The sequence below is a fragment of the Podarcis muralis genome, chromosome 9, assembly GCF_964188315.1.
Source record: "Podarcis muralis chromosome 9, rPodMur119.hap1.1, whole genome shotgun sequence".
Lineage (NCBI taxonomy): Eukaryota > Metazoa > Chordata > Lepidosauria > Squamata > Lacertidae > Podarcis > Podarcis muralis.
The window spans coordinates 51,230,644-51,257,196 of record NC_135663.1 but is presented as its reverse complement, the minus strand read 5'-3'; the positions used below and the strand labels follow the sequence as shown (position 1 = coordinate 51,257,196).

General features: G+C 43.2%; 1 protein-coding gene across 2 annotated transcripts in view; it reads right to left on the bottom strand.

Moving 5' to 3' along the window:
* The window catches only part of SNX25 (sorting nexin 25), a 51,560-nt gene extending 25,212 nt beyond the window's left edge, over positions 1-26,348 (bottom strand). The window contains exons 1-6 of one of the 2 annotated variants that reach the window (XM_077934267.1): positions 25,443-26,348; positions 14,911-14,995; positions 12,333-12,549; positions 7,020-7,192; positions 4,605-4,791; positions 2,944-3,014 (exon numbers count right to left, since the gene is read on the bottom strand). In XM_077934267.1, coding sequence (XP_077790393.1) covers positions 2,944-3,014; positions 4,605-4,791; positions 7,020-7,192; positions 12,333-12,549; positions 14,911-14,995; positions 25,443-25,946 — 1,237 coding nt within the window. In that variant the 5' untranslated portion in view covers positions 25,947-26,348. The remainder of the gene's footprint in view (positions 1-2,943; positions 3,015-4,604; positions 4,792-7,019; positions 7,193-12,332; positions 12,550-14,910; positions 14,996-25,442) is intronic. The other variant, XM_028744814.2, reaches the window with a different exon arrangement.
* Positions 26,349-26,553: the final 205 nt, after the last annotated feature.

Below are 26,553 nucleotides of genomic sequence, written 5' to 3'. Positions count from 1 at the left end.
AGCTCAGGGAGAGGGGATTTCGGAGGGGAAGGACATTCTAGTGGACCAAGTAGCAAAAGAAAGCAACAACTTGGCTTGCAGCAACCCTTTTTTTTAATAAAGAAGTAGTAGTACAGTGGTACCTCAGGTTAAGTACTTAATTCGTTCTGGAGGTCCGTACTTAACCTGAAACTGTTCTTAACCTGAAGCACCACTTTAGCTAATGGGGCCTCCTGTTGCCGCTGCGCCGCCAGAGCACAATTTCTGTTCTCATCCTGAAGCAAAGTTCTTAACCTGAAGCACTATTTCTGGGTTAGCGGAGTCTGTAACCTGAAGCGTATGTAACCTGAAGCGTATGTAACCTGAGGTACCACTGTACAGTCATACCTCGGCTCCCGAACGCCTTGGAAGTCAAAGGTTCCGGCTCCCGAATGATCGAAAACCGGAAGTGAGCGTTCCAGTTTTCGAATGTTCTTTTGGAAGCCGAACGTCCGACGGGGCTTCCGCGGCTTCCGATTGGCTGCAGGAACTTCCTGAAGCCAATCAGAAGCCATGCTTTGGAAGTCAAACGTTTCGGAAGTCGAATGGACTTCCGGAACGTATTCTATTTGACTTCTGAAGTACGACTGTGGTTAAAACGTTATTAGCGACACTAAAAACATCCAAGGGCACCATTTGCTATCTCAGCAGAGATCCATTGAGTCTTTAATAGTTGTATTCCTGAATATGAATTCTAGAAACCTGATTCCTGGACCTGGAGAGCTTAACCACAGTGGTTTGAGTACTGGTGATTACAAGGCTGGATTACTGCAATGCACTCTATGTGGTGCTTCCCTCGCACTTGGCCTCTAAACTGCAGTTAAGTGTGGAATGCTGCAGTGTAGTTTCTGGTACAGTGAGCTTATAACACCTCTGCTCATTTGTTACCAGGTCATGGTCAAGGTGTTACTATTGGCTTGCTTGTTCCGATTCAGCTGTAAACAATGCGTTTTCCCAGGAAAAGTGGCAGGGACAAACTCTGCTTGGACCTGTGCCTACAAATGACAGCACAAACGGAAGTCTGCATGAGCCCAAGCCCAAACTGTTTGGACATGTATTTAAAAATCAATAACCCAGTGTATGCATTTTCTGCTTGCTAGCAGAAATGGATTCTTGTTGGGTACTATTTCTTTATTTTATTTAATGAAATGTATATACTGCTCAACTGCAATAAAACCTCTAAGTGGTTTGCAAGAAATATTAAAGCTATAGAAACCTTTAAACAAGAAATGGAAAAAAATAAAATACAGTTGTACCTTGGTTTTCGAACAGCTTAGTTCTCGAACGTTTTGGTTCCCGAACACCGCAAACCAGGAAATGAATGTTCCGGTTTGCGAACTATTTTTGGAAGCCAAACGACTGACGTGGCTTCTGGGGCTTCCGATTGGCTGCTGGAGCTTCCTGCAGCCAATCAGAAGCTGCACTTTGGTTTCTAAACGTTTCAGAAATCGAACGGATTTCCAGAACGGATTCTGTTCAACTTCCAAGGTACGACTGCCAAAGATAATTAAAATTAACAGTACAGTAAAAAGAGATTAAAATACATCAACATCTTGCCTAAGCAAAGGTTATAAGCAAGTGCTGAAAAAAGTACACTGAGGGTGCCTCCCTGATAGGGAGCTTAAAAGACTGATTTCTTATAAGTACAAATTGAGTATTATGTGGGATTTGTAACAGTCCATGCCAATTCCACAGATCAAAGCAGCTGAGTGGGCACATATGGGATAAGACGATACTGCAAGTAAACAGTGGGTTTTCCGAGGGAAAGTGGCGGGACAAAAGAAAAACGTTCGGACCCATGCCTGGAAATCATGGATCTGAGCCTACAAATCACAGCACAAACAGAAGTCTCATGCCTATTGTGTATCCTCTCCACTCAGTATCTTATGAAATGGTCTTTCCAGTAAATGAATATATTCATAAATATCTCGCTCTTTGCAAAGGGAAGTTAACAACAACTACTGTTTATATTTTGCCTTTAGTACTATTTCAACATTAGGCTTTTTATGCAATAAATAACCTATTTCAAGTAACCCATTTCAAAGCATGCCTTTAGAAACAGGAACAGAACAAAGATAACTAGAGTATGTAACAAAAATGGAACAGAAAATTATGCACTTAAAATGAAACTGAAGTAAAATGAAGCACGTCAGAAATCCACGTAAAGGCACACAAAAACATTCAAATGATTTTGGGGGATGAGCATGCTATTCTGGGATTCTCACCATGCCATTTATTTATCATTATTCATTAATCTTCTATTATGTTATTTATTTGCCAGTAGTGAAGTTGGCAGTGCATTGTGCTTATCACAATGGATTGCCAGAGGGCAAAACCCCACAACAGAAAAGTCTGTCCTTTCGTCCCCAAATAACTAAAGTGGACAGATGTGAGAAGTGAACCAAAAAGCAAGTAAAATGTACCAGTCTTGAACAAAGGAACAGTCATCTCAGTAAAATAAAAATGATGTACGTGAAGCAAAACTGAAATGGATCAACCAACAATTAGAATACTGGAAAAGTTTTGAAAGTGGTTCCATTGTTGTTGTAGAAAGCTGAAGGCTAAGAGAGGCGTGTTTTCAACCAGCCTTCATTTTTCATCAAATGAAAATACTTTGCTTTAGACTCTCTCTGCATGTAGACAAATTTGGCATCAAAATAAAAATGTGCATATCCTAGGATGATATACATCATTTCAAGACGGTAAAAGAGGGCATGCAATATTACACAGTCGTACCCCTCTTGCATTTTGCAATGTAGCCTCCCCGCTATGTTTGCTTTCCTTATAAAGTAAGAACAGTATTCTCAGTTTACAGATGGGATAGCTCAGTTGGTACAGCATAAAACTCTTAATCTCAGATGGCCATGTAAAGAATTGGTTATCAGTTTTCTAGTTTTAAACACCTCCCAAAAATACGCAACTTACCTTTTTGCCTTTTCAACTGTGGAAAGCTGCCGATAGTGGTTGCTTGAACTATTTCCACTAAAATCTGATACCTAGTTACAAAGAGAAGAATACAATCAGATCTTTTTGGCTTCATCGCTAATAGTACCTATAAGCAACAATGAAAGGAAAGACTTTTGAGTGAGGAGTGGAAGGGCTGAGAAGAGTTTTTGGTTCTATGCAGTATAGAGGATAGGACATTTTGGATTGGTTTAATGTTTACACTGACATCTCTATACTGGTACCTCGCCTCAGGTTAAGAACTTAATTAGTTCTGGAGGTCCATTCTTAACCTGAAACTGTTCTTAACCTGGGGTACTTTAGCTAATGGGGCCTCCTGCTGCCACTGCACCACCGCTGCACGATTTCTGTTCTCATCCTGAAGCAAAATTCTTAACCCGAGGTACTATTTCTGGGTTAGCGGAGTCTGTAACCTGAAGCACCTGTAACCTGAAGCATCTGTAACCCAAGGTACCACTGTACTTCCAAAATTTAACATGCATCCCTCAGAACTTATTATCACCATAACGGATTATAACAGTTATAACTCTCAGGGCTGTCAGACTGTAGCAGTTTTCAGAATATTTTTGTTGTCATATATACAATAATTAAAGGATTAAAAATATTACTAAGACCAGAAATCGTATGCTATCTAAATGTGTGGCTTACAGAAAGACTATAATCTTGCAATTTTTATTCCCGCCCCTCAGCTGAGTAGTTTAAGGAAGACGCCCCCCACCCCTGGCTCATGCAAGCCAGAGGAAGGGGGGGTGATCAACTGAGGGGCATGGGAAGCTGCCCACCCCTCAGCTGATCAAGTTCCCATACTGCTCAAGCCAGTGCAGTATGGGGCTGAGTGATGTATCTCATCTGCTTCTGAAGAAGAAGCCAAGATACATTTCAGACATTGTGATATTATCAGTAAATTGCAGTATTTAGCTGCTGATGTATCACGATGTTAAAATGCAGATATTGCCCAGCCCTGGCTTATATATCTGAGCCTCCCCCTTGGTCTCCCAGAGACAGAGAAATGAAGTGGGCGGATCAATGAGAGAAGACGATGGAGCCTTCGGCTGCTGGGGAAGGACTCAGGGGAGGAGCAGGGACCTTCAGTCCTCGCAACTGATTCATTGGGTCAAGACCTACTGGGAAGGGTTGTGGTGACCATTAGGACACAGCTGTTTTGTTTCTTTCAATAAACAGTTAACTTCACTGACATCGAGTGCTTTATTGTTGACCTATGCCTGCCTCCAGCTCCTGTCAAGGGTGAAATGGGGGGGGGAAACCCAACAATATGCACAGAGAAAGAAATAAGGCCATGCATGCAATCTGACTCCTGTGAGCAGCCTCAGGAACTCTATAAGCCTCCTGGATTGGCCATGCCTGGTATAAATCCTATGATTGTGGCCTATTCCTGTGAGTTCAATAAAGCAAAAACACCTGCCTCCAGAAACACCAGGCTGGAGAATATGCACTTTGGATATGGGTCATAGTATAGCTATTCATGGCCTCAATTACCTGCATGCCATAAATACTAACTAGAACATGCCTGTTCTCTCTCTGATACAGACTTTGCCCCCAATTCAAGGAATGCCAATGGACCTATTTTGTGTCGACTTTCCTATAAACAAACATGGAATTACCTTAGTTGTTTGAGGAACTCAACATCCGAGTTGCTGTTAATAAGCTTGATGAACTCTTCGTAAGAAGGAGCATATGTGTAGGCTCTTTTGTGATGCTCGTTCACCTGTTCCCGATACTCCATCTGGACAAGCAACATTTGGTTGATGTAGTTGGGATCACTCAGGAGCTCTACCATGGGTTTCAGTACTAAAGTTTTAAAAAAGAAGAACGCGGCACACATGTAATGCTGAAGACATCTTCATCAAGGAAAAAAAACCCTGTACATTTTGCACTAAATAGTATTAGCCTGAATTTATGGATACAAATGAACCGCTTCTAAATGCTGGTGTTGCATTTATTTCAAAAATTCTTAACAGCTTGATCTTATTTACTTGGACACAAATCCCAGTGCCCAGTGGGAAAACTGTTCCCAAGAAGTGTGCATCCCATTGTAGCCTTAAAGAACGTTTCCTAAAAATAGCTGGAGGTGACACACAACCTTAGAAGTTTATAATCACAGGAGTTTGGAAATTCAGTCTGTTAAAATACTGTTGCTTCATGCTTGTGAAGTATTTCCTAGAACCCTGAAAAGAATTAGGAGAGCAAGCTTTAAATCTTTAATTCAATCCATTATAGCTGTAGTTGACTGATCAGTAAGGGCAAATTTTAGATCAGAAGAGCTGCAAATTAAGAGAATACTGTTTTTTGGGGGACTCTTTTGGATTGATGCTTATCCTGACACCATGGAGAGCTCCTGACAATCACTGTAGACCACTGGTCTTCAACTAGTGGGTTGGGCCTGATCCAATGTGGGTCACAACAGGAGCACTACCACCATGCAAATATATGGTAAAATATTAAGAAATAAGTTCCCAAATGCATGCTTGTGTTAAAAGTAGAGCCTAGATCTGAAAAGTTTAGATAGCTGCCATAGACAATATTGGCCAAAATGAACCAATGGTATAAGACAGCTTCCTTTGTTCCTATGGGTAAAAGAATGAAAACAAAAATATAAAAATTTGCCTCTTTTTCTAAGAATTAATGGTGGTTGTTATTTATTGTTGTAAATCACATAAATTTGTTTAATGTCTCAAAGAGACAGTTATAGTGAGGTTTCAGTAATATACTGAATATACAGTGGTACCACTAGTTACGAACTTAATTCATTCCGGAGGTCTGTTCTTAGCTTGAAACTGTTCTTAACTAGAGGCGTGCTTTTGCTAATGGGGCCTCTTGCTGCCACTGTGCCACTGGCACACGATTTCCATATTCATCCTGGAGCAAAGTTCTCAACTCATGGTAACTCTTCCAGGTTAGCGGAGTTTGTAACCTGAAGCGTTTGTAACCTGAGGCAGTTGTAACTCGAGGTACCACTGTACCATGTTTTTATATATGCTGGAAACCACCCAGAGTGGCTGGGGCAACCCAGTCAGACGGACGGGGTACAAATAAATTATTATTATTATTATTATTATTATTATTATTATTATTATTATTATTAAAATATAATCATTGAAAGGGTAGGCGATTAACCAATTAATCAGGGTTGGTTACCTGATTAGGGTAAGCTGACAGCCCTACTTAAAATGAAGTCACCTTTATTTCCAAATGAAATAGGCATTCCCATTTACGAGTTCCAGGAAAAATGCCATATTAGATTGTAGCAGCAAAAATCCTGCGACGCCCTGGAGACTGACAAGTTTATTGTGTTACAGGGCTTCGTATGCAACATCCATCTCATGCACCTGATGAGTCAGGCTGCCTTCAGTCTAATTGTATGCCTGCCCTCATTTCATGAAAGCCTTCACTCTGGTACACATCAAGAAAAACGTGCAGATTTTTCAGTGGCTCAAATCTGTAGATCCAAAGAGAGATCTCCTGGGCTCCTCTAAAAAGCTATCAGAACAAGCAAGATGCAATAAAGTCAACGCATGCACAAGAAGGGTTGCCAAAGCGGCTCCCACAGGTTCCTCTCCCCTCACTACAACCAGGCTTCAAAAAAACATCCCATTGTAGCCAAGGGTGTTGTGATGCTTGCCGAGTCGCAGGACAGCTATACCTAGGCTCCCAAAAGCCTTGGGGGTCGAATGTTCTGGCTCCTGAACGATTGAAAACCGGAATTGAGTGTTCCGGTTTTTGAACATTCTTTCGGAAGCCGAACATCCGACGGGGCTTCCGATTGGCTGCAGCAGCTTCCTGCAGCCAATCATAAGCCGTGCTTTGGTTTCGGAAGTCGAAATCTGTTTTAACTTTGCTATGTTTTGACATATGGATCTGAATTTTTCTTGATTTTCTTGCTTTTTTGTGAACTGCTTTGAGGTTTCTTAAGACTCAAGCGGTGTATAAATTTTATGAAATAAATAAATAAATAAATAAATAAATGTGCAGACTGATTTTCTAATCGTGACCAAACGCTTGACCTGACCTATAATTACCTTTTGATGCAAGTATTTCTGCAAGAACTATGCGCAAGCTCAGCGACCGGGCATCCTTTGAGGGCAGAAGACAATACACCAAAATTTGAGAACATGCTTGCAGGAATCTTGCTTCTTCATCAGAGTTCCTCAAACACGGATGCAATAAAAATGGCCGCGGCTGCTCTTCCAGTCTAAAGAGGAGCAGCAGAAAGTTAATCATCCTCTAGTCATCACTGCTTGAAGATCCATCAAAGAAGAAAGCCAGCTACCTATAAAAACCACTGCCTTTGTTGAATGTTACATGCAATGTATTTATTTATTTTTTTAGTTACAGTATGACTTAGTTGTACATTTCCACACAGCAAGCCCCTCCCTTCTTCCTTATTCGTTATAGAAAGAAAAGGAAAACAGCAATTTAAATCACCTGGGCTTTGCAATGTTAAAAAAAGTTATGAACATTTCTGAATTTCTTAAACACACACACACACACACCCTGTGGTTTCACAACACTATGCCATGGTGAGGTTTAGTAGTTTTGGGGACAAGGTTTATGGGGACAAGCATCAGATCTCACATCCCTGTGTTCCCTCCTCTAACATGTCTGTGGAGGAATTTGAAAGGCTTCACTTCAGCTTTATGCTATCTATTGCTTTGAATAAACCAGATAAACTTTAAAAAGCTCAATGAATTGGTTCAAACAAACATTTGCAAATGTATTTTTCAACAGCTCCAATGTCTATTTTACAGAATTTCCATACAAAGCATTTATCAACAGAACATTGAATGATTTTCATTTTGGTCCGTCTTGTTATTGAAAAGCCGTCAGCTTGCAAGGGAGCTTGCAATTGTTAGTTTGAGGTCTGCTTTGCAATGCCGTAGAAAAAGACCCAGACCAGGGCTTCATTTCCATTTCCAATCAGCCAGTAAAATACTTCCAGCGTATGCTTGCATAAGAGGGCCAGTATGCAAACATGTACTGGATAAGTTTATCTTAGCAGGTGTTTGAAAATCCTTGACGCAGCTCTTGCAATAAAATGCATGCAAGAAAGTATTCCATAAAGCTCTAGCATTTTCAGGCAGCAGGTAATAAGTAAAAGGAGACACCTACCAGGCACAAAGTACAGCATTCACAACAAAGACAGAACAAAATCAAACATCACCTAAAATAAAAATCATTTACATTTCATGAAACACACCCGCCCAGTTGAGATGCAACACCAAACCATGGTTTAAATCCAGTTTATTAGGAAAAGCAGACCTAAGTCCTGGGTTCACACACTTCCCCTCTGTCTCAGTCTTTGATGCGTGAAGGGAAGAATTTTCAAGTTTCTATTTGCAGTTCAAAACAACCTGCAGTCCTTATTCAAAGGAAAGCTATAGTTTGTGCAAACCACAGTTAGATCAAACTGTACGGTAAAAGACATTGAATTACACATTCAGTTTCCTTTCCCCTAAATAAACCCTGATAGTTAAAGATAGCCGTCCATTCCTCTGAGCCCGCCCACCCACAGCTGTTTTCATAGCAAAAAGAAAGTGAGACCATGTAACTTCCCAATCACTGGGACAATAAGTAGGGTAGGAACTGAGCTCAGGAAAAGTACAGTGTAGGGGACACTTAGTCCAAACCCCTGACAAATTATTCAGAGCCAGCTAAGCATTCTCAATCAACCAAGGCTTTCAAGCCAGACTCTGGAAGAACAATCATGGACCAAGGAGAAGTAAGAAGCAGGCTACTTGTTTTCCCTCATCCTGCAAATTGCTCTGACTTTGCACATTACACTCCATTGTCAAAAATATATTTCCTGAATGCACAAGGACAGCCTTGCAACCTCGGGCCACCATGGCTTGGAAAGAAGGATGGTGGGGCCATTTTGATACCTTTGTCCAGTTTTGCAAAGGAAATAGGTCTCTCACCATTGGCTGAGAGAATCATGCTGAGAGTGGCATTTTAAAAGGCATTATACACCAAAAATCTGTTTAGAAAGTAGGGTAATTGATCAAGGTGTGCAAGTGAGAGTCTTTTGCAAGGAAACCTGAGACCACATTCATGTTAGCCTCTTATTAACTCTAATTGCAACTTAAAAAAAAAAAAAAATCCTGAAAGCATTCTGGTTCTTCATCATCTTGACAGTGTAAAGGGGCTCCCTAACAGGCAGGAGATAAATCTGAAAGATGTTTATGCAGCAGTAAATCTAAAAAGACATTTTTCACTGGACTGGACTGTATATCTACCAGGGCTTCCACACAAGTCTGCAGCAAACTGCTAAGTAATTCACAAGGGAGCAGAAGTGGCTGTACATCTCTTTATCTGCATTGCCTCCGCTTCTTAAGAGATTGGCAGAATTAAAGCAAGTTTGATCTGCTAGAACCCTTTTCCGGAAAAAAAGGTATAATTTAGGGCACTGGCAAGAGACTATCTAGCTACCAAGTCAGATATTTCAGCTTTTATTTCTTAATTGCTTTAATATTTCCGGCTGGCCTTGAGACTGCTATTTGCAAAGAAAAACCTTCTCATATTTCCCATGTCCGCCACATGCATTAAAATGACTACTGGAAAAGCTATTAACAAAAGAAGAGAAAGAAAACGGCAACGACAGTAGTTTTACCTATCCTTCAACCTAGTTTGCAAGGTATGTTTGTTCTCTGCATTTTCCTGCAGCAGTAGTAGTAATAATAATTTATTATTTATATCCCGTCCATCTGGCTGGGTTTACCCAGCCACTCTGGGCGGCTTCCACAAGATATTAAAATACAGTACTTTACCAGGCTATCAACAGTTAGTTAGCAACTGCAAGTGATCCCTCCTGAGACTGTAAGCAAGAGCAAAGAGTGTGCCCAAGTCACATAAGCTATAATGAATGTGCAACTGGAACAAACTCATGTCTTGATTCATTACCTGAGCCTGTCAGAAAGTTACAACTAACTGCAATTCAACAAAGTGAGTGGCAAGTGTTAGGTTCTCACAGGTAAAACTGGGAACCATGGCAGGCAGAATCAGACTGGCAAGCCAGATGGTCCCCACCACTGCACTAAAAGTTTGCATGGAAGTGAAATCCTGTTAAGTCTCCATGTTTTAATTCCCAAGTGGGCATTCATTTGTAAATATCTAAAAGAGCACATATGTAATATTACTGTGCTATACTGGTATCCCAGCAAGAAAACTTATAGCAGCTGTCCCATTTTTAAACACAGAACATCCTTAAGAAGTAGGTTATGCAAAAGAAACATCTAGTGCCTACTTTGGTGTCCTTTTTATTTGTGCATGCTACAGTTTTAGTCCTGCTGGTCCTTTTTACCTGGTTTTGTTTTATTTATATTTTAATTGGGTTTTTAAATTTGCATTTTCCTCTTATGTGAAGCACTCTGGGAATTCATACTGAAGGCTGGAATAAAAATAGGTCAAGGAGCTTTCTTTCTCTGCTAGAGAAAGCCACATAGCAACCTGGTTCTTAATCTATTGCATCAAGAGCATCTCCAAGATAAACAAACAAACTGGCCAGCAAGGTCATGCAGTGAGCTTCAATGCCACATGGAGATCTGCCACATCCCAAGGACTCACAGCTATTAACTGGCCACATTCAATGTGCAACAGGTGTGTGGGGGGGGGGGAACACACAGTTGTGTTTCAAAGAACTTGGAATCAAGGGATTCCAAGCAGCCGCCTAGCTAGCCCATGGGTCCACCCACACAAATATACTTTAATTTGGGTTGTGTGTTTTGTAAAGATGCTGCTGCTGCTTCCCTGTTTGTTGTGGTTTCTGTTAATCACCTTTGCCAACTAGGTACTGCCAATGACAAGGCCAACAACAACAACAACAACAAAAAACGAACTACAAGAACAAAGAGAAAATTCCCTTTGCAAGAACATCAGCTTTCACAATATACTTCCCATGCCTATGTAGTGAACACACCCAAGTCAAAGGGATTCAGTTCCTAGTGCAAGAGAAGTGGACAACAAGTATACAACTGCAATCCATGTCTGATAACACATCAGTAGCATTATTCTCTCTTTAAATACATACATACATGCATACATACATACATACATACATACTCTAGCCAAGTTTTGCTTTCTGGCAACCTCCATAGCCCATCTTTAACTGAGATCAAAAAGGTCTTAAATGACCACACCCCAAATGCCAAATAATAATAATAATAATAATAATAATAATAATAATAATTTATTATGTATACCCCACCCATCTGGCCGGGTCTCCCTAGCCACTCTCGGTGGCTCCCAACAGAATAATTGGCAACGTTTATCATTTTTAATACAGGACAGAAAACATTTATGAATTTGGCCACAGTTCTAACCTTGATGGGAACAATGCCTTGCCATGCACACAGCATAGAAGGTAACATATGCAACAAAACAATAGAAATTCATTATATATTTAGGTAGGAAAAGGAGGGTCTATATGCCTGCCAGAAAAGTAGGATCAGGCCTACACTTCCAATTGCCTTTCTGCTACTGACCAGGGCCTGTTCAGCTCAGTAGACTAGACACAGGCCAACCACAATGTATGAGGGAGCAAGCGGCATATATAGTCTCTGAGAGGTTTGACTCGTATTGTGACATACATGCCAAAAAAGTTAGTTATCATTGCTGTTTATCGTTGTTTCTGTTGGTGTTGCCTCAAAGAAGGCTTCACTATTCTTCTTCATCATCACCATCATCATTTGTACCGTAGATTCTGGTGTATAAGACGACTTTTTAACCCCGGAAAGGAGGTTAAAAAGTTGGGGGTCGTCTTATACGTGGGGTACAGGCAGCGGGCGCCGCGCCGCAAGAGAGAAAGCTGCCCGGCATGGAGCGCAGCCCACTGCTGCTGCTGCAGGCTCCACTGGAAGAAAGCAGCCCGGCGCGGAGCCCCCCCCCCCCCCCCCCGCTGCTTCGGAAGCAGCAGCAGCCGGTGGCGGGCTCTGCTCCATGCCAGGTGGCTTTCTCCCGGCGCGGAGCTGCCCACTGTATTAAGCGACTGGGCTTATAAGGCAAACCCCCAAATTGCAGCTGCCAATTTGGGGGGTCTTCTAATATGCCCAGTCGCCTAATACGCCGGAATCTACAGTATTTATAGCCCATCTTTTTCTATAAGCAGCTCAAAGTGGCTCCCTCTCCTTGTTTAACCCCCACAACAACCTTGTGAGGAAGGTTAGGCTGAGAGGCAGTGACCGGCCCAAGGCCACCCAGTGGGGTTTGAACCCTGGTATCCCAGGTCCTGGTCCAGCACTTTAACCACTACACCACACGGTTCAAACACAAGCAAAAGAGGAAGGGGAGAATAGCTAAACTAAAATGGAATAAGGGTGTTGTTGGGAATATGTTTTTACCTGGAACTGGCTGCTTTAAGGTCACAAAAGTGGGTTAACAAAGCTTTCACTACATCGCTGCAGACGACTTTAACTACATCAATGTGACTGAGCCTCTGTCGCAGCTGCTTGGCAACTTCCCAGAAGTCTTCGGATAGCAGGTGGTACAGCTGTCCCTCGTCTCTGCTGAGGTGACCATACCAAGATAAAATGTAATCTCTGTAGCTGTAGTCAAACACTGAAACCAAAGCAACACCAAAGATGAAGCAGAATTCAGTCAGGAGCCATGGGGAAGTTTGGGGGGGGGGGGTTGTACTGTTATGAACAATTGGTGCTTGAAAACATTGGCTGCTTGCACCTTCAGTGTATTGCATTCTCCCACCTTTCAAAAAATAAGAAAGGGATGATATAAGAAAAAACGGCCTTGAAAAAGCTTGCTGGAGGTTCACAGAGTAAGAGTGCAACTGCCATTTGTCAGTCACCTTACTAGAAATCCTAAGTAGCTGCCTATAACTGTAAGTAAAAATAAAATACGGTAATTTCCCACAGATTGAGTAATTTAATTAAGTACAACTGATAAAACACACTGTGTCACATGAAAACTAAGCTTTATTTTATTAAACTATTAACCACCTAGCTCTATCATACCTTTTTGGTCCGGCATGCCTAACCGCTTTATAGTCACGTGTAAGTAGACACATCTTACTGAATTACAGTAAAAAGCCTCATGCTGCTCACTAAGACAGCTGGGTTGGTTCACCTCCCACTTTTTTACATCTGTTACTTCCACTTTCACAGGAATGACAGTTTGCAGATTTAGATGCAGCAGCAAATTAACAGACTTTGCCAGAGCAGTTACCTGATTAAGAAGAGCATGGGAAGAGGGGACAAGAGACCACACAGGTGCAACGCTTGTTCATGTAACAAACCTTACATAACATTAGAGGTGACTGAACCCACTATCAGCTGTAGATGGGCATGCAATACAAAGTGTTGACTGGTTTTGGTTCCAATGTAAATCCATGCGCTTCTACCCACAGCTCCTTAGCACTGAGCCTCCTATCTCTGGTCACGGTAGATCTCAACCCAATGCATGAATTTTCTGCTAATAGCAACCACGCCAATTGCCAACATTGCATGGCTGACTCTTCCTGCCTCCACAATTAGAATGCTCATGGTTAAGCCCCAGGCAAGGCTGCTCCCTACCACTGCAACACAGCCTTTGCAATTCAGCATTCATTTACAGACAGAAGCTCTCTAAGAGACAACAGAAAATACTATCCTTTATCTGCTAGCAACTCAACCTAAGCCGTGTCTTCACTCTTTTTTAATTAAATTATTTGGATACTGCCTTTGGAATATCATTCCTAGGCTGCACAATACATTTTATAAAACAGAGACACACTCAGGATATATCAGCATCGTATATTCTTTTGATGGCAGGTTCCAGAGTTTTAAAAGCCAGCTATTACAGACTTTGTTTGATTGAATCACATCTCTTACCCACAGTGTTTGTCCTAACTGCCTGCCTACTCCAAGAAGAAACCAATGCAAGAGAAGTGGATCCTTGATCATTTTCAAGGCCAGCAGCACGGTTCTCCAATACTGAATAGGTGATAATTTTAAAAAGGAAAAAAGAAGGGGGGAAATAGACCACCTTGACTGTGAGTCCTAGAAGACCTGCTCCTTGTCTTGCAGGACTTTTCTGCCTGGGAGGGCAGGGCTCACTTCAACTACAAAAACTGAGGCTACTGGACAGACTCTTTGTTTGAGGGTTTTTGTTGATGTTGATTTTTTTGTATCTTCATTTTAGAACTTCTTACAATTTATTTATTGGAAATTTATTGGACATTGTTAATTTTGGTTGTGTATTTTTTATGTTATCTTTATTGTTCATGACTACTTTTGTTATGTTGCAGTTCTGTATTTTTTCACATTGTAAGGCACCTTGAGCAAGATTTGAACTGTGGAAAGGTGTTATGTATGTATGTAATCAGTGCTATTTTTCTAGAAAAAGAGGTGTCGGAACTCACCACGAACTTCTCCCTTGTTCTCTTAGAATAGCAATAGCAGCCACCTGAGACATGCAGGAGCTGAGCTCCGGTGAGCTCTGGCTGAAAAAAAGCCCTGTATATAATATAAACCTCCAAATGTAGAAAGGAAGGAGCCAGGTGTGCTCACTATGAAGACTACTGTTCTTGTTTATTCGAATAGTCATATTCTGCCTTGTCCAATGAAGCTTCAATTTGTTAGCCAGCATCCAGTCTGTTGTGTGTTTCCAACTGCAGTCCCCCATGCCACCTCCAACTCTATTCCAGAGGATCCCCTGATCCTTCACAGCTGAAAGGGAGAGCTGAGACCCAAGAGCACTCCATTCTGTTAGGGGAACTCCACTCATGGATCCAACCAGCCATACATCTCCTTTAAACAATGACAGCACAGTTACTGCCATTCAGATTCCATGCTACTAGTTGCGCAACCTGAATGTATCCCAAAGTACTGTGGGTGGGTGTGAGGGAGGTTCTCAAATTTTTATTTTACAAGATCCCATGGTGTGAAATATTTTTTCATCAAATAACTGGTTATCTTTGAGTCCTACCTTCTTTCAGAGCTTTATCCATGTTATGAGAAATCATCAGTCTCCTTGACTGGACAGATTCATGTGCGTTTCCAGATAAAAGAGTCTGAAAGAAAGCAAACATGCACACACCTAAGACATGGATGAATGCAATATTTAAATAATGACATTTGATTGTTAAATCCAGCAAAGCACACACTACGTTCGAGACATCTAGCCCAGCCTTACGAACTAACAGTCGTTTGAAAAGTAAATTTCTTTCCAAATCTGGGGTTTGCCAAAACTCTGAGCCAGTCTCCTGACTCCAAAAGTTGCTCAGCTTTTTAAATGACTAATTTGAAGCGAGAAAATTAAGTTATCATTTGCAAATAAAGACATGTAAACTAATAAGGGAAGAGAACCATTCATTCTCTAGAAATGTCAACCCACAGCAGATTTGACAGCCACAGTATGCAAGATAAGAATACAACCATATATATGAAGTCACAAGGAGTCAACATTCAACATTTGCTGCCAGCATGAAAGGGGGACGAACATGATCGGAATCAACACCTCACCTAGGAGGACTTCTTATACAGTTGAATGTGTCCAATAAATGTGCATCTCCACAGATAAAACTATCTTCCTCAAAGCTTCTCCATCTCTAATGACTCTAAAAGCAACACTATGCAAAAAGGGTGATTCAGTTCTTCACCCAAGTTAGCACCAGTATTGTATTTGAAGTGCAAGATGACCAGCAACAACTTTAACCACAATAACCCTCAGAATAGGTATTTACAGCTTCATTTAGATGGTGTCATAAATCACATTACACCATGTCATAAATCACATTACATACACACCATGTCATAAATCACATTACATACACATACAAAAATGCAACATATATATTATAAGAAATTCATCAGTCAAAATATTACAGATACTAAAAGCACTGCTCCCATCCTACCCTGTTTCCTGGAACACTACTAGACGTGATGTAATATGTGAAATCTGTGACCGGAATCTCCCTTTTCATTTTGTTTATAAAAGTAGCAGCTTGGGGAAAGACTCAAATTGGACTGGGACCACTGTAGTAGGGAAGGGGGGCAGTGAGTGTCATATATGGTAGCAGGTATAGGGCAGGGCTTGGCCAAAATGCCCTGGTGAGCCAAATGGGGAGTCTTGGCAGGTCAAATTTGGCCCATGGGCTGGAGGTTTCCCACCCCTGTGCAACATGGAATGAAAGTGCTCTACATGGAAAGTACGGCCTCTCATTTCATGGGCATGCTGTACACTGCTAACTGTATACTCAGCGTACTTTCTTCTTATGTACACTTCTGAATCACACTCAAGGGTTATGAACATATGAAACCACTTTATACTCTCATGCCATTGGCCCATCTACCCCCATACTGTCTAGTCCAACTGGAAGCTCTCCAAAGGCTCTTAAAACCAAAACATTAAATGCCACAATATAAAAAAAAGCAATTATGAAAAGCAGCAGAAATAAACACACACAGCATAGCATACAAGAGGGGTTTTACTAAGAGCATTTGCTTGGCTTTGAAATGCCAAGCAAAGCACCATTCCACATTTGGGGTGGACTATCAAGTAGGGAAGGTCCTTTCTCCTGCAGCCACCTGCCATGCCACAAATGTAAGGGGCACTCAAAGAAGGGCCTCATATGCTACAGTGCTAACCCCACTTTCCTAAGTCCCATTGAATACACTAGGATTTACTTCCAGGACGACATGGTTGATCTGTACTGTTATTGTATGGCAGGTACGTGTGGAAATGAACAGTTCTACTGGCTTCAAAAAGGGTCTAAACTAGGTCAACAAAGGAGCGATGGCCCTCTCCGCAAAGCGTTCTCAGATATTCAGTTCAAGCAACCAAACACAGTTCTCTGCATATTTATCTCTCCCTCTTGGTTACCTTCAGTCAATGAAAAGAAACAGAAAAACCAGCACCACCACCAAGCCCATCAACTATTTCTAGGAAATTATGAGGAGGAAGAAAAACAGGCATAGCGCCAGGAACATAAAAATAATGGACTGTCCACAAAAGAAACATCTTATTTCACTCTAGGGCCCAAATGAAAAACTCAGGTTGTGAAGGAGCACTACTAGATGAGTCACACATGCTTAATGTTAAATATTGAGACAATTAATATTCCTCAGTGAATCCTGCCCTCTCACTGGGTGTCAATTAACGCCAGATTTAAGTTTTGTAATGAAGAGTTGCTGCTTCTAATAACATTTTAGTATTAGTTCTCGGGCCTGCTTTGGATAATGATCCTCTTGGCCAAATAAGCAGACATATGAACAAAGCTTTTGCCTGTGCCCACAGCCCTTCTGTTGTAGAAAAAACCAAACCAATAAGACTCTAACTAACTAGCATTTCCCATTTTGTACAAACTGGAAAACTACGGGTTACTAGTTTTCAAAGAAGCCAGGATGTAAAGCCAACTTCAACTATGGAAAAAGGCTTCTATGTTTGATTACTAATGCTACAAAGGAAGGACTGAAGGGGGCATATATGGTGGGCAAAGGTTTGTTCCCATCCAGGGCTTTTTTTCCAGTCAGAGCTCACAGGAGCTCAGCTCCAGCACCTCTCAGGTGGGTGCCATTGCCATTCTAACAGAGAAACAGAGAAGTTCACAGTGAATTCTGGCACCTCTTTTTCTAGAAAAATAGTACTGCTCCTATCTCAGCTTATTAAACTGAAATATATGGCCTATTCTCAGATTCACATACACAGGAAGGTCACTTTTGTGTTGCTTTAAGTACACATGTCTTAACTGCTTCCTAATCATTATTATAAAATGTATTATTATGATTATTAATTAAATTTGCATACCACCCTTCCTCCAAAGGCAGTCCCGTTGCTCTGTCCCAGCTCCTGCCAACCTAGCAGTTCGAAAGCATGCCAGTGCAAGTAGATACATAGGTATCGCTGTGGCGGGAAGGTAAACAACGTTTCTGTGCGCTCTGGTTTCTGTCACAATGTCCTGTTGTGCCAGAAGCGGTATAGTAATGCTGGCTGCATGACCAAGAAAGCTGTCGGTGGACAAACACCGGCTCCCTCAGCCTGAAAGTGAGATGAGCACTACACCCCATAGTCGCCTTTGACTGGACATAATTGTCCAGAGCTCCTTTACCATTTTCTTTTACCTCACAACATAAACATAAAATGTAGAGTACACATATCTTTTATTTGGACCGGGATCTAAAAAGCTAATGTAGGGATATTTTATGCTATTTTAGGGATACAAGAGATTTCTGTTGTTTTTAACTCCCTCAGACCACCCTCTTCCAAATGCTGTATCACAAACTGTTCTAGAAAGTCCCCTCATTCAAAAGTGATTTACTATGATCACAGGGAGTAGGGTGTACAGATCAAATGAGCCCACAGCATCTGGGAATTAGTTACACAATTATCTGAATCTCAGGCTTGAATGACAAGTAAGCTAATATTGGGTAACTTCCCCTGTGGGCGGGTGTTACTTATTAGAATGAATGAACTTCTCCGAATCCTTAAATAACATTTTTTTTTAAGAATCATGTCAAGAAATACCTCACTAGAAAGAGTACAGGCTTGCTGGGAAAGGATTTAAGCAATACAAAACAAATCTTATCGCATGCAACTGCTTCTCACTGACCTACAAGAGTGCTCTATTTAAAATGTGTTTACAGCAACAGAACTCACACCAATGTTGAAAAATTAGGAACAAAAGGGGGGCGTGGGAAATCTCAAGCCTGAAGGTCAAATGCTTCCCAGCTCTCAGGGCTCTCTTGAGGCCATAACTTTTCTCGGGCTCTGTTGTCTATCCTCAAGTGCTTTTGCCTGGCTGAAATGTATAACAGAACTGTGGCAATGCCTCTTGCCTGTCTGGATAGAAAGATGTGTTTATGTGGCTGCATCCACCACATGCAATATTGCTCATGAAGGAATGTGTTCCTTTGGCTGAATAATGTTCATCCCCAACAAACTAGAGTGAAGTTCTGAGTTCTGACTACAAATACTTCCATTACATTTTATGGATAATATTTATCTACTTGCATTATTTATATCCCACCCAGAACGAGATTCTCTAGGCTGCCTATGGTAGCAATAAATAAATAAAAGTTACAATACAATTAACCATAAAAACAAAATATAGTACCCTGCAGATAATAATTTCCGGTCTACAAAACACCCACAATTTGAAATGTTATTAAAATGTCTACAAATCAATCATTACACATACATGCCCGCGCGCGCGCACACACACACACACAGCAGATTAATTACCCCTTCATGCTTTACCCATTTGTGCTGTCAATTGTTAAAGAGTAGCATACAGGTGGATTTTTCCATTGTCACTATATTTTTACAATCTGAAACTGAAGTTCCAAAGCATGTCCTGACCAGAGTATCAAGCATCCACCATGAGGAAACTTAAGAAAATCCAGGTCTGGTCAATGCCTGGAACAGAGACCTGTTGTGGGAACCGTAGAGTTCCAGGATGTAAGAAAAATGGAAGAAACAACCGTAAGAAAAGAAACGAAACAAAAAACAATATTGATCTGGTTGCCTGTAACAAATAAGAATCAGAACCAGGCAGAACATATTGTATAGAGGTAATTTCCACTCCACACACATCCAGAGTGGAGTCCCCTTGATCTTAGCCAAAAGGCCGAGAAGTGATGTGGAGTCCCTAAGATGGTTGGATGGTGCCTTGAATGCCTCCTTCTGGCAACTCTTGGTGCCAAACAAATTGCTCTCCCTTCCTTTGGACCACATGTGAGGCCGGGGGGGGGGGGGTGTGTCATTTTGAAGATCAAAAAAGATGATGATAAGCAAATACAGCGGACGCTCGGGTTGCGAACGTGATCCGTGCGGGATGCACGTCCGCAACCCGCAGCGGCGCGTCTGCGCACAGGCGGGTTGCGATTCAGAGCGTCTGCGCATGTGCAAAGCGCAATTTAGCACTTCTGCGCATGCGCGACCGCCGAAACCCGGAAGTAACCCATTCCACTACTTCCGGGTTTCAGCGGTTCGCAACCCAAAAAAACGCAACCGGAAGCATCTGTAACCTGAGGTGTGACTGTAAATGCAATTTGTCCCAAATTTTACCCCTGAAAAAGAGGACGTGTCCAGGAAAAAGAGGGCACATGGCAACCCTAGCAGGACCTCCATACAAACTGCCCAGGCTTGTGCTACAGGAATGTCACCTCAGTGATTTCACCCCTGGACCCGGAAGCACACTCCATCGTCTCTCGAGATAGATGGGTGCCAAGAACAAATATGGATTTTGGAATTTCTCTTAAACACCGAGCATTACCAACAAGTAAAATACCCTACTCTAAGCCGCTTCTGTAAAATGTTATCCATTTTCAGGTAACCTACTTCAGCATGCCACCAATGAAGAGCAAACAAGCAAGCAAACAAAGCAGAACAGGAAAGAAAAGAAACTAAGTGCTGCAGTTATAGAGCCTTGGTCTGAGAAACTTTGTGATTTCCTTAGGATTTTCAACACTAGCTGTGTTTGAGAGTCACTCCTTGCCCTGACTTACTCAAATGGCAAAAAGGAACATTGCTCCCTCTTTCCAACTCCCTTCTCTTGCGGGGGCCCAATTAGTGCCATTGCCTTCCGTTAAGAGTTTGAGTGTAATCCTTGACGCCTCCCTTTCCATGGAGGCGCAAGTTACAGCAACAGCCAAGGTGATATTTTTCCACCTTCGCCGCATCAAGCAGTTGGTCCCTTACCTTTCCCGCCCCGACCTGGCCACAGTGATCCATGCGGCGGTCATCTCCAGGCTTGACTACTGTAATTCGCTCTTACACGGGGCTGCCCTTGAAGCTGTCCCAGAAACTCCAGCGGGTACAGAATGCTGCAGCGAGGCTCCTCACGGGGTCTCTGCCATGGGAGCATATTCACCCAGTGCTTTTCAAGCTGCACTGGCTCCCAGTGGAGTACAGGGTCAGATTTAAGGTGCTGCTTTTGACCTTTAAAGCCCTTCACGGCCTAGGACCCTCGTACCTACGGGACCGCCTCTCCTGGTATGCCCCACGGAGAGCCTCAAGGTCCATAAATAACAACACCCTAGTGGTCCCAGGCCCTAAGGAAGTTAGATTGGCTTCAACCAGAGCCAGGGCCTTTTCAACTCTGACTCCGGCCTGGTGGAACGCTCTGCCTCATGAGACCAGGGCCCTGCAGGATCTGATTTCTTTCCGCAGGGCCTGTAAGACAGAGTTGTTCCGCCTGGCCTTTGGCTTGGAGCCAATTTGATTCCCTCCCTCCCTCTCTTTCTTTTTTCTTTTCCTTCTCCTCCTGCGATGAGGCTACATTTTAATATTTTAATGTTCCATTATTTTAATGTTGTATTTTATTTTTGTTTTTAAGTTGTAATCATTCATCTTGTTTTTATTATTGCTTGTAAGCCGCTCTGAGCCCGGCCTTGGCTGGGGAGGGCGGGGTATAAATAAAAAATTATTATTTTTATTATTTCCCAGTCAGGAAACCAACCTTGCGCATTTTGCTAGTTACAAGATTGGTCTTTAACAAAATATCTGAAAATAAATGGGATATTGTTAAGGCCTCCCATAAAACTGCACCGTAAATGTGTTGTTGTTGTTGTTGTTTAACAAACCCACCAACGAAAGCATACCTGCCTGTGTCAGATAAAGATGGACAGACAGAAAGGTAAAGGAAAGGGGGAAGGATGCTTGAAAAGACTAGTAAAAAGGTAAAGGGACCTCTGACCATTAGGTCCAGTCGTGACCGACTCTGGGGTTGCGGCGCTCATCTCGCTTTATTGGCCAAGGGAGCCGGCGTACAGCCTCTGGGTCATGTGGCCAGCATGACTAAGCCGCTTCTGGCAAACCAGAGCAGCGCACGGAAACTCCGTTTACCTTCCTGCCGGAGCGGTACCTATTTATCTACTTGCACTTTGACGTGCTTTCAAACCACTAGGTTGGCAGGAGCAAGGACCAAGCAACGGGAGCTCACCCCGTCGCAGGGATTCAAACTGCCGACCTTCTGATCGGCAAGTCCTAGGCTCTGTGGTTTAACCCACAGCACCACCCGCGGCGTCCCCGAAAAGTCCCAGAAAAGACTAGAGGTGAGTATAAAAGACTAGAGGTGCTTATAAAAGAGTGCAACCATAAAGGAGAAAAGCAGCATTTATAAGGGAAGCTCCACCCCTCAAAAAATGACAGCTAGCAGAAACACATAAAAAGTGAAAGGGCTGTGAAGGATTTAATTCTACTGCCTACAAATGCAAGAGAATTTGCAATTGCAAGGTTACATTTCCGCAAGTAATCAAGAGGCTGCTCTCATCTAAGAATGTTATCTAGAGACAGAATCCAAGCAACAAGGACAAGGAGTACCCACTCTTCAAAACTGGAAGGCAAAAGATAGCTGTTATCAATAAACTACACATTAGGTCACTCTTCAGAATGAAACCGATTCTAGTGCTAAAGGCCAATTAGCAGTCTAAGTATACAAACCACTAAGGATCCAAAAGTTTATTCTATTCTATGACTATTACTTCACAAAGCCAAACAATAGTATATCCAATTAGCTCTTGCAAAAAGACAAGCAGATTAAAAAGTATTTTATGGGTCAGTAACTTCACCGGACTTTTTTTTGCAATACCCTTCCTACATAGCTAGGACTTGGATTGGAGTAATTTCATGGGGATTTTTTAAGTGTACTTCCAGTTAAGCTACATTAGCAGATAAAGAACTAGCAGTTTGGTCTGTAATGATGCAGGGAGTAACAGCAGCTACCTGTGGATCAGCCCTCACATCCCATGCGGCATGCTTTTGGTGGCACCTTCTCTATTTTTACAAGGGAAAAAACAAACAGCCTGCCATTTATTCCACCTTTGCTAAACAAGCAAGTATCTTAAAGCCAAATAAAATAGTCTTGATCTTTAGTGGTTTGCAAGTGACGAGCCAAATCAATTCAAGTCTTGCAGCACAACAAAATCCATTGAGTTTGGAGGCCGACACCATTAGTGGATGGTTTAATAAATTGCCCAGATTAACGATAAGACAGCTCTCATTCAAAGAAGTTCCCAATTAAAACTGCAGGCTAAGGCAGGTTCTACTGCAGAATTTTTCCATTTACACACACACACACACACACACACAGAGAGAGAGAGAGAGAGAGAGAGAGAGAGAGAGAGAATAGATATACACCTGGAAATACCATTAATGAGGGAGATAAATCCACCTATATGCCTAGTTCCAATGCCAACAGTGCAAAATAATTTTGTCTGATATGCAAGGCAGATGATATAATCAGTAGGTTTCAAATCAGTGTGCATTACTACTATGCTTATCATGTCCAGAATTTTGCTGTGATTATAGTAGCTGGCTTGTGGTGGCCAACAAATCAGTTGACCAAAATCATAGACACATAAAATTCAAGGCATCGTCTGTCCAATTACAGAATAAGGAAAAAAATGTTACAAGTTTAGCTTCTATTTATATGTGAGGCTGAATAAACAGCTCTCAACCAAACGTTCATCTACTGTGCTTCACACTGATTATTCCCCTCTGGATATAATTTGTAAGAGTATACTATGATGTGCAACAAACACATTTGTCTATTCTGGTCCTGGGATACAGTGGTGCCTCGCAAGACAAATGCCTCGCAAGACGAAAAACTCGCTAGACCAAAGGGTTTTCTGTTTTTTGAGTCGTTCTGCAAGACGAATTTCCCTATGGGCTTGCTTTGCAAGACGAAACGTCTTGCGAGTTCTTGCGAGTTTGTTTCCTTTTTCTTAAAGCCGCTAAGCCGTTAATAGCCGCTAAGCTGCTAAGCCGCTAATAGCCATGCTTCGCAAGACGAAAAAACCGCAAGACAAAGAGACTCGCGGAACGGATTAATTTCGTCTTGCGAGGCACCACTGTACTACATGCAATCACAAGGTGGGGTACATTTTCCTTGAGAAAAGAAATATAGGAAAATTGTCATGTATGAAGCAGGCTTAAACTCCTGTGTGATCAACATTATGAATTGTTTTCAGTAGATCTGACACTCCACAATCAAAATTAGCTGTGGCAATTCAAACACTGTTTCCCACTTATCCTCACAGCAAATAAGGAATGACGGTTCTTCAGTACCGTATTTACTCGGATGTAATGCACACCTTTTTTGGCCAAATTACATCGCGAAACTTAGGGGTGCGCATTAGATTTGATGGCACATATACATTCGCCGGCAAATACTCTTCTAGTTTCAAGGTTTTGAAAATTGAGGTGTGCATTAGATTTGATGACGCATTAGATTTGTGTACATACAAATCTGTGTGGGCTGCACCACTTCAGCCGGCATGGATGTCTCAATGTAGAAAACTAGATATTCAGGAGCTGGTGAACATCTAACTTTCTACATTTAGGGAGCACAGGTGTGTGCGTGTTTTGGTATAGAGAAGAAATCTACTCTGGAAGCTCCCCTTTGTAGTGGTAAACAAAAGCTTACCAAAAGTAAGAATGAAGTGCAGATCCTTCAATGTCATCAAAATCATGTACAATATGGTGCCTTCATCCTCATCTGCTGCTTCTCATAATTGGGCCTCCCTTTAATGGCACCCCCCAAAAACCACTGCCATATAAGTGGGCTGTGTCACCCTGCCTGTTCAGCCAGCTATAATATAAAAACCAAATGGACAAAAGAACACCCCAATTTAAACAACTGAATAGGGAAATATGTTTTTCTGCTTTTTATTCATAAGCACGAAGTATTTAGGAACACACATTTGAAATTGGCCAGCTTCGCCTACTGAACCAGTTCTATTTATTTACTGTATTTCTGCATTGCTCCAAAGGGTTATCTGAGTGACATGTGGTTTAAATGAATAAAAACAGTGAGAAAGCAGTAACCCAAACGAAATACAACCATTGCAGGGCAGCATTAAAACCTATCAACAGCACAGAACACACTTTCTAGTGTTGCTTGTTGTTAATCCTACTTTGAACAAGTTTACCAGTATTAAGCTTCCAGGCCTGAAATAATCCTCTGCTACTTTGGGCACTGCAGCCAAAATAACTGGAGCAGCTGCACTGTCACTGCACAGGTGAATAATAGGAGACAGTCATCTTTCAGCAGGGAAGCGGGAGATGAAATTAGGTTTCAGGCCGCTAAGCTGGCACACACGCAGTCCAGGTACACAGATTCCCCCCTTATTCCTATTTTGATATGAGATATTGAGGTGGGGGCGGGAATCAAGCCTAGACCACCTTACACTTACTTGCTAAATAAAATTAAAAAAAGACGCCTGGACTCCAGTCTACCTGAACATACTATCCGGGGAGGCCTACAGTTGAACCCCAGATGTCTGGGTAAGGCTGAAGATCTCTGCGATTCCCAAGTCGGGAAGAAAACATACTCTGTATGGGCTCAGAGGCACTGTCCACCCCACGGAGCTGGGAATCCAAGGAGAGATCACAGTACACGGGCAACTCTGGGTTGAACTCCAGCCCTGCTTTGGAAGGCAAGGCATGCACTCTGAAAAGAGTCTGCAAAACTTAATTCGGCGCAAGGCAAGGGGTCCATGGCAGGGGCACTTGCTTACCACGGCAGCTTGCAGTAAGGGAGCGGCGTTTTCCCTGCCCGGGTAGCGGCAGTTCCAGGCAGCGCGGAAATCCGGCGGGGGTCTGAGGCGGCCGCGGCTCCGGCTGACGAGAGCCAGCAAGGTGCCGACTACGAAGGCGCTGGCGGCGCAGGCCAGGTAAAGGGCCAGCTGGAGCAGCAGCAAGGCCAGGCTGGGCTGCCCGCCAGCCTCGGCCGCCTCCTCGCCGTCGTCGCCCTCCTTCTGCCGGCCCAGGTGGAAGAGGGACACCGCCAGCAACAGCACCCCCAGTCCGGCGGCCAGCATGGAGCAGGGCAAGCCGCGACCAGTCGCCGCCGCCGCCTCGTCGTCCTCTTCGGCGGCGGCGGCGGCGGCCGGGACGCTGCCGCTCCCGCACGACTCGCCGGGACTCTGAGCTGCAGGGGAGCCGGCGGCGGCCGAATCGAGCTGCCCGCTGCTGCTGCTGCTGCTGGAGGGCACGTTAGCGGCGTCGGCATCGGGGAACATGCTGCTCCAGGCGTCTCCGGGAACCAGCGCATCTCCCGCCGCGGGGGCCCCCTCGCAAGGTCGCGTCCCCCCCGTCAACAAGACTCAAAGCCCCGCATGGGCGCAGGCGGCCGGCCGGGCTCATGCCCGGGATCCCCGAAGGGACGCGCAGCTACAGCGACGCAGCCTGGCAGCCTGACTGCGAACAAAAGGAGCTGCTGCTGCCGCCGCTGCGAGCGGCTCTCTAGTTCATCGCATCTCGCGCAGGAGCCGGCGGAGGCCCGGCTGAGCCTGTTTGCGCGCCGCGGCGGCGAGAGGAGGAGGCGGATGAGGAGGAGGGAGCGCCTGAATGACAGCAACTGCTGGAAACCGAGCCATGTGTGCTCCAGCGGGCAAGGCGGGGCCAGCCGCGTAAAGGCAGCAGCTCCGGGCCAGCTCTTGCCTTCCTCCCCTTGGCTGGTTGCGGTGTCAATCTTAGCGCTGAGATTCGCGCAGCGGCTCAGTCCTGTGGGTTTTCGCTTCTCAGGAAAAGAAAAAGAAGTGCTCCCTCCAGCGGAAGTCTGCAAATCCTCCTGCGTTTTGCAATGCCTGGTTGTGATTTGAGAAGCATGCAAAATGCGCGTGTTTC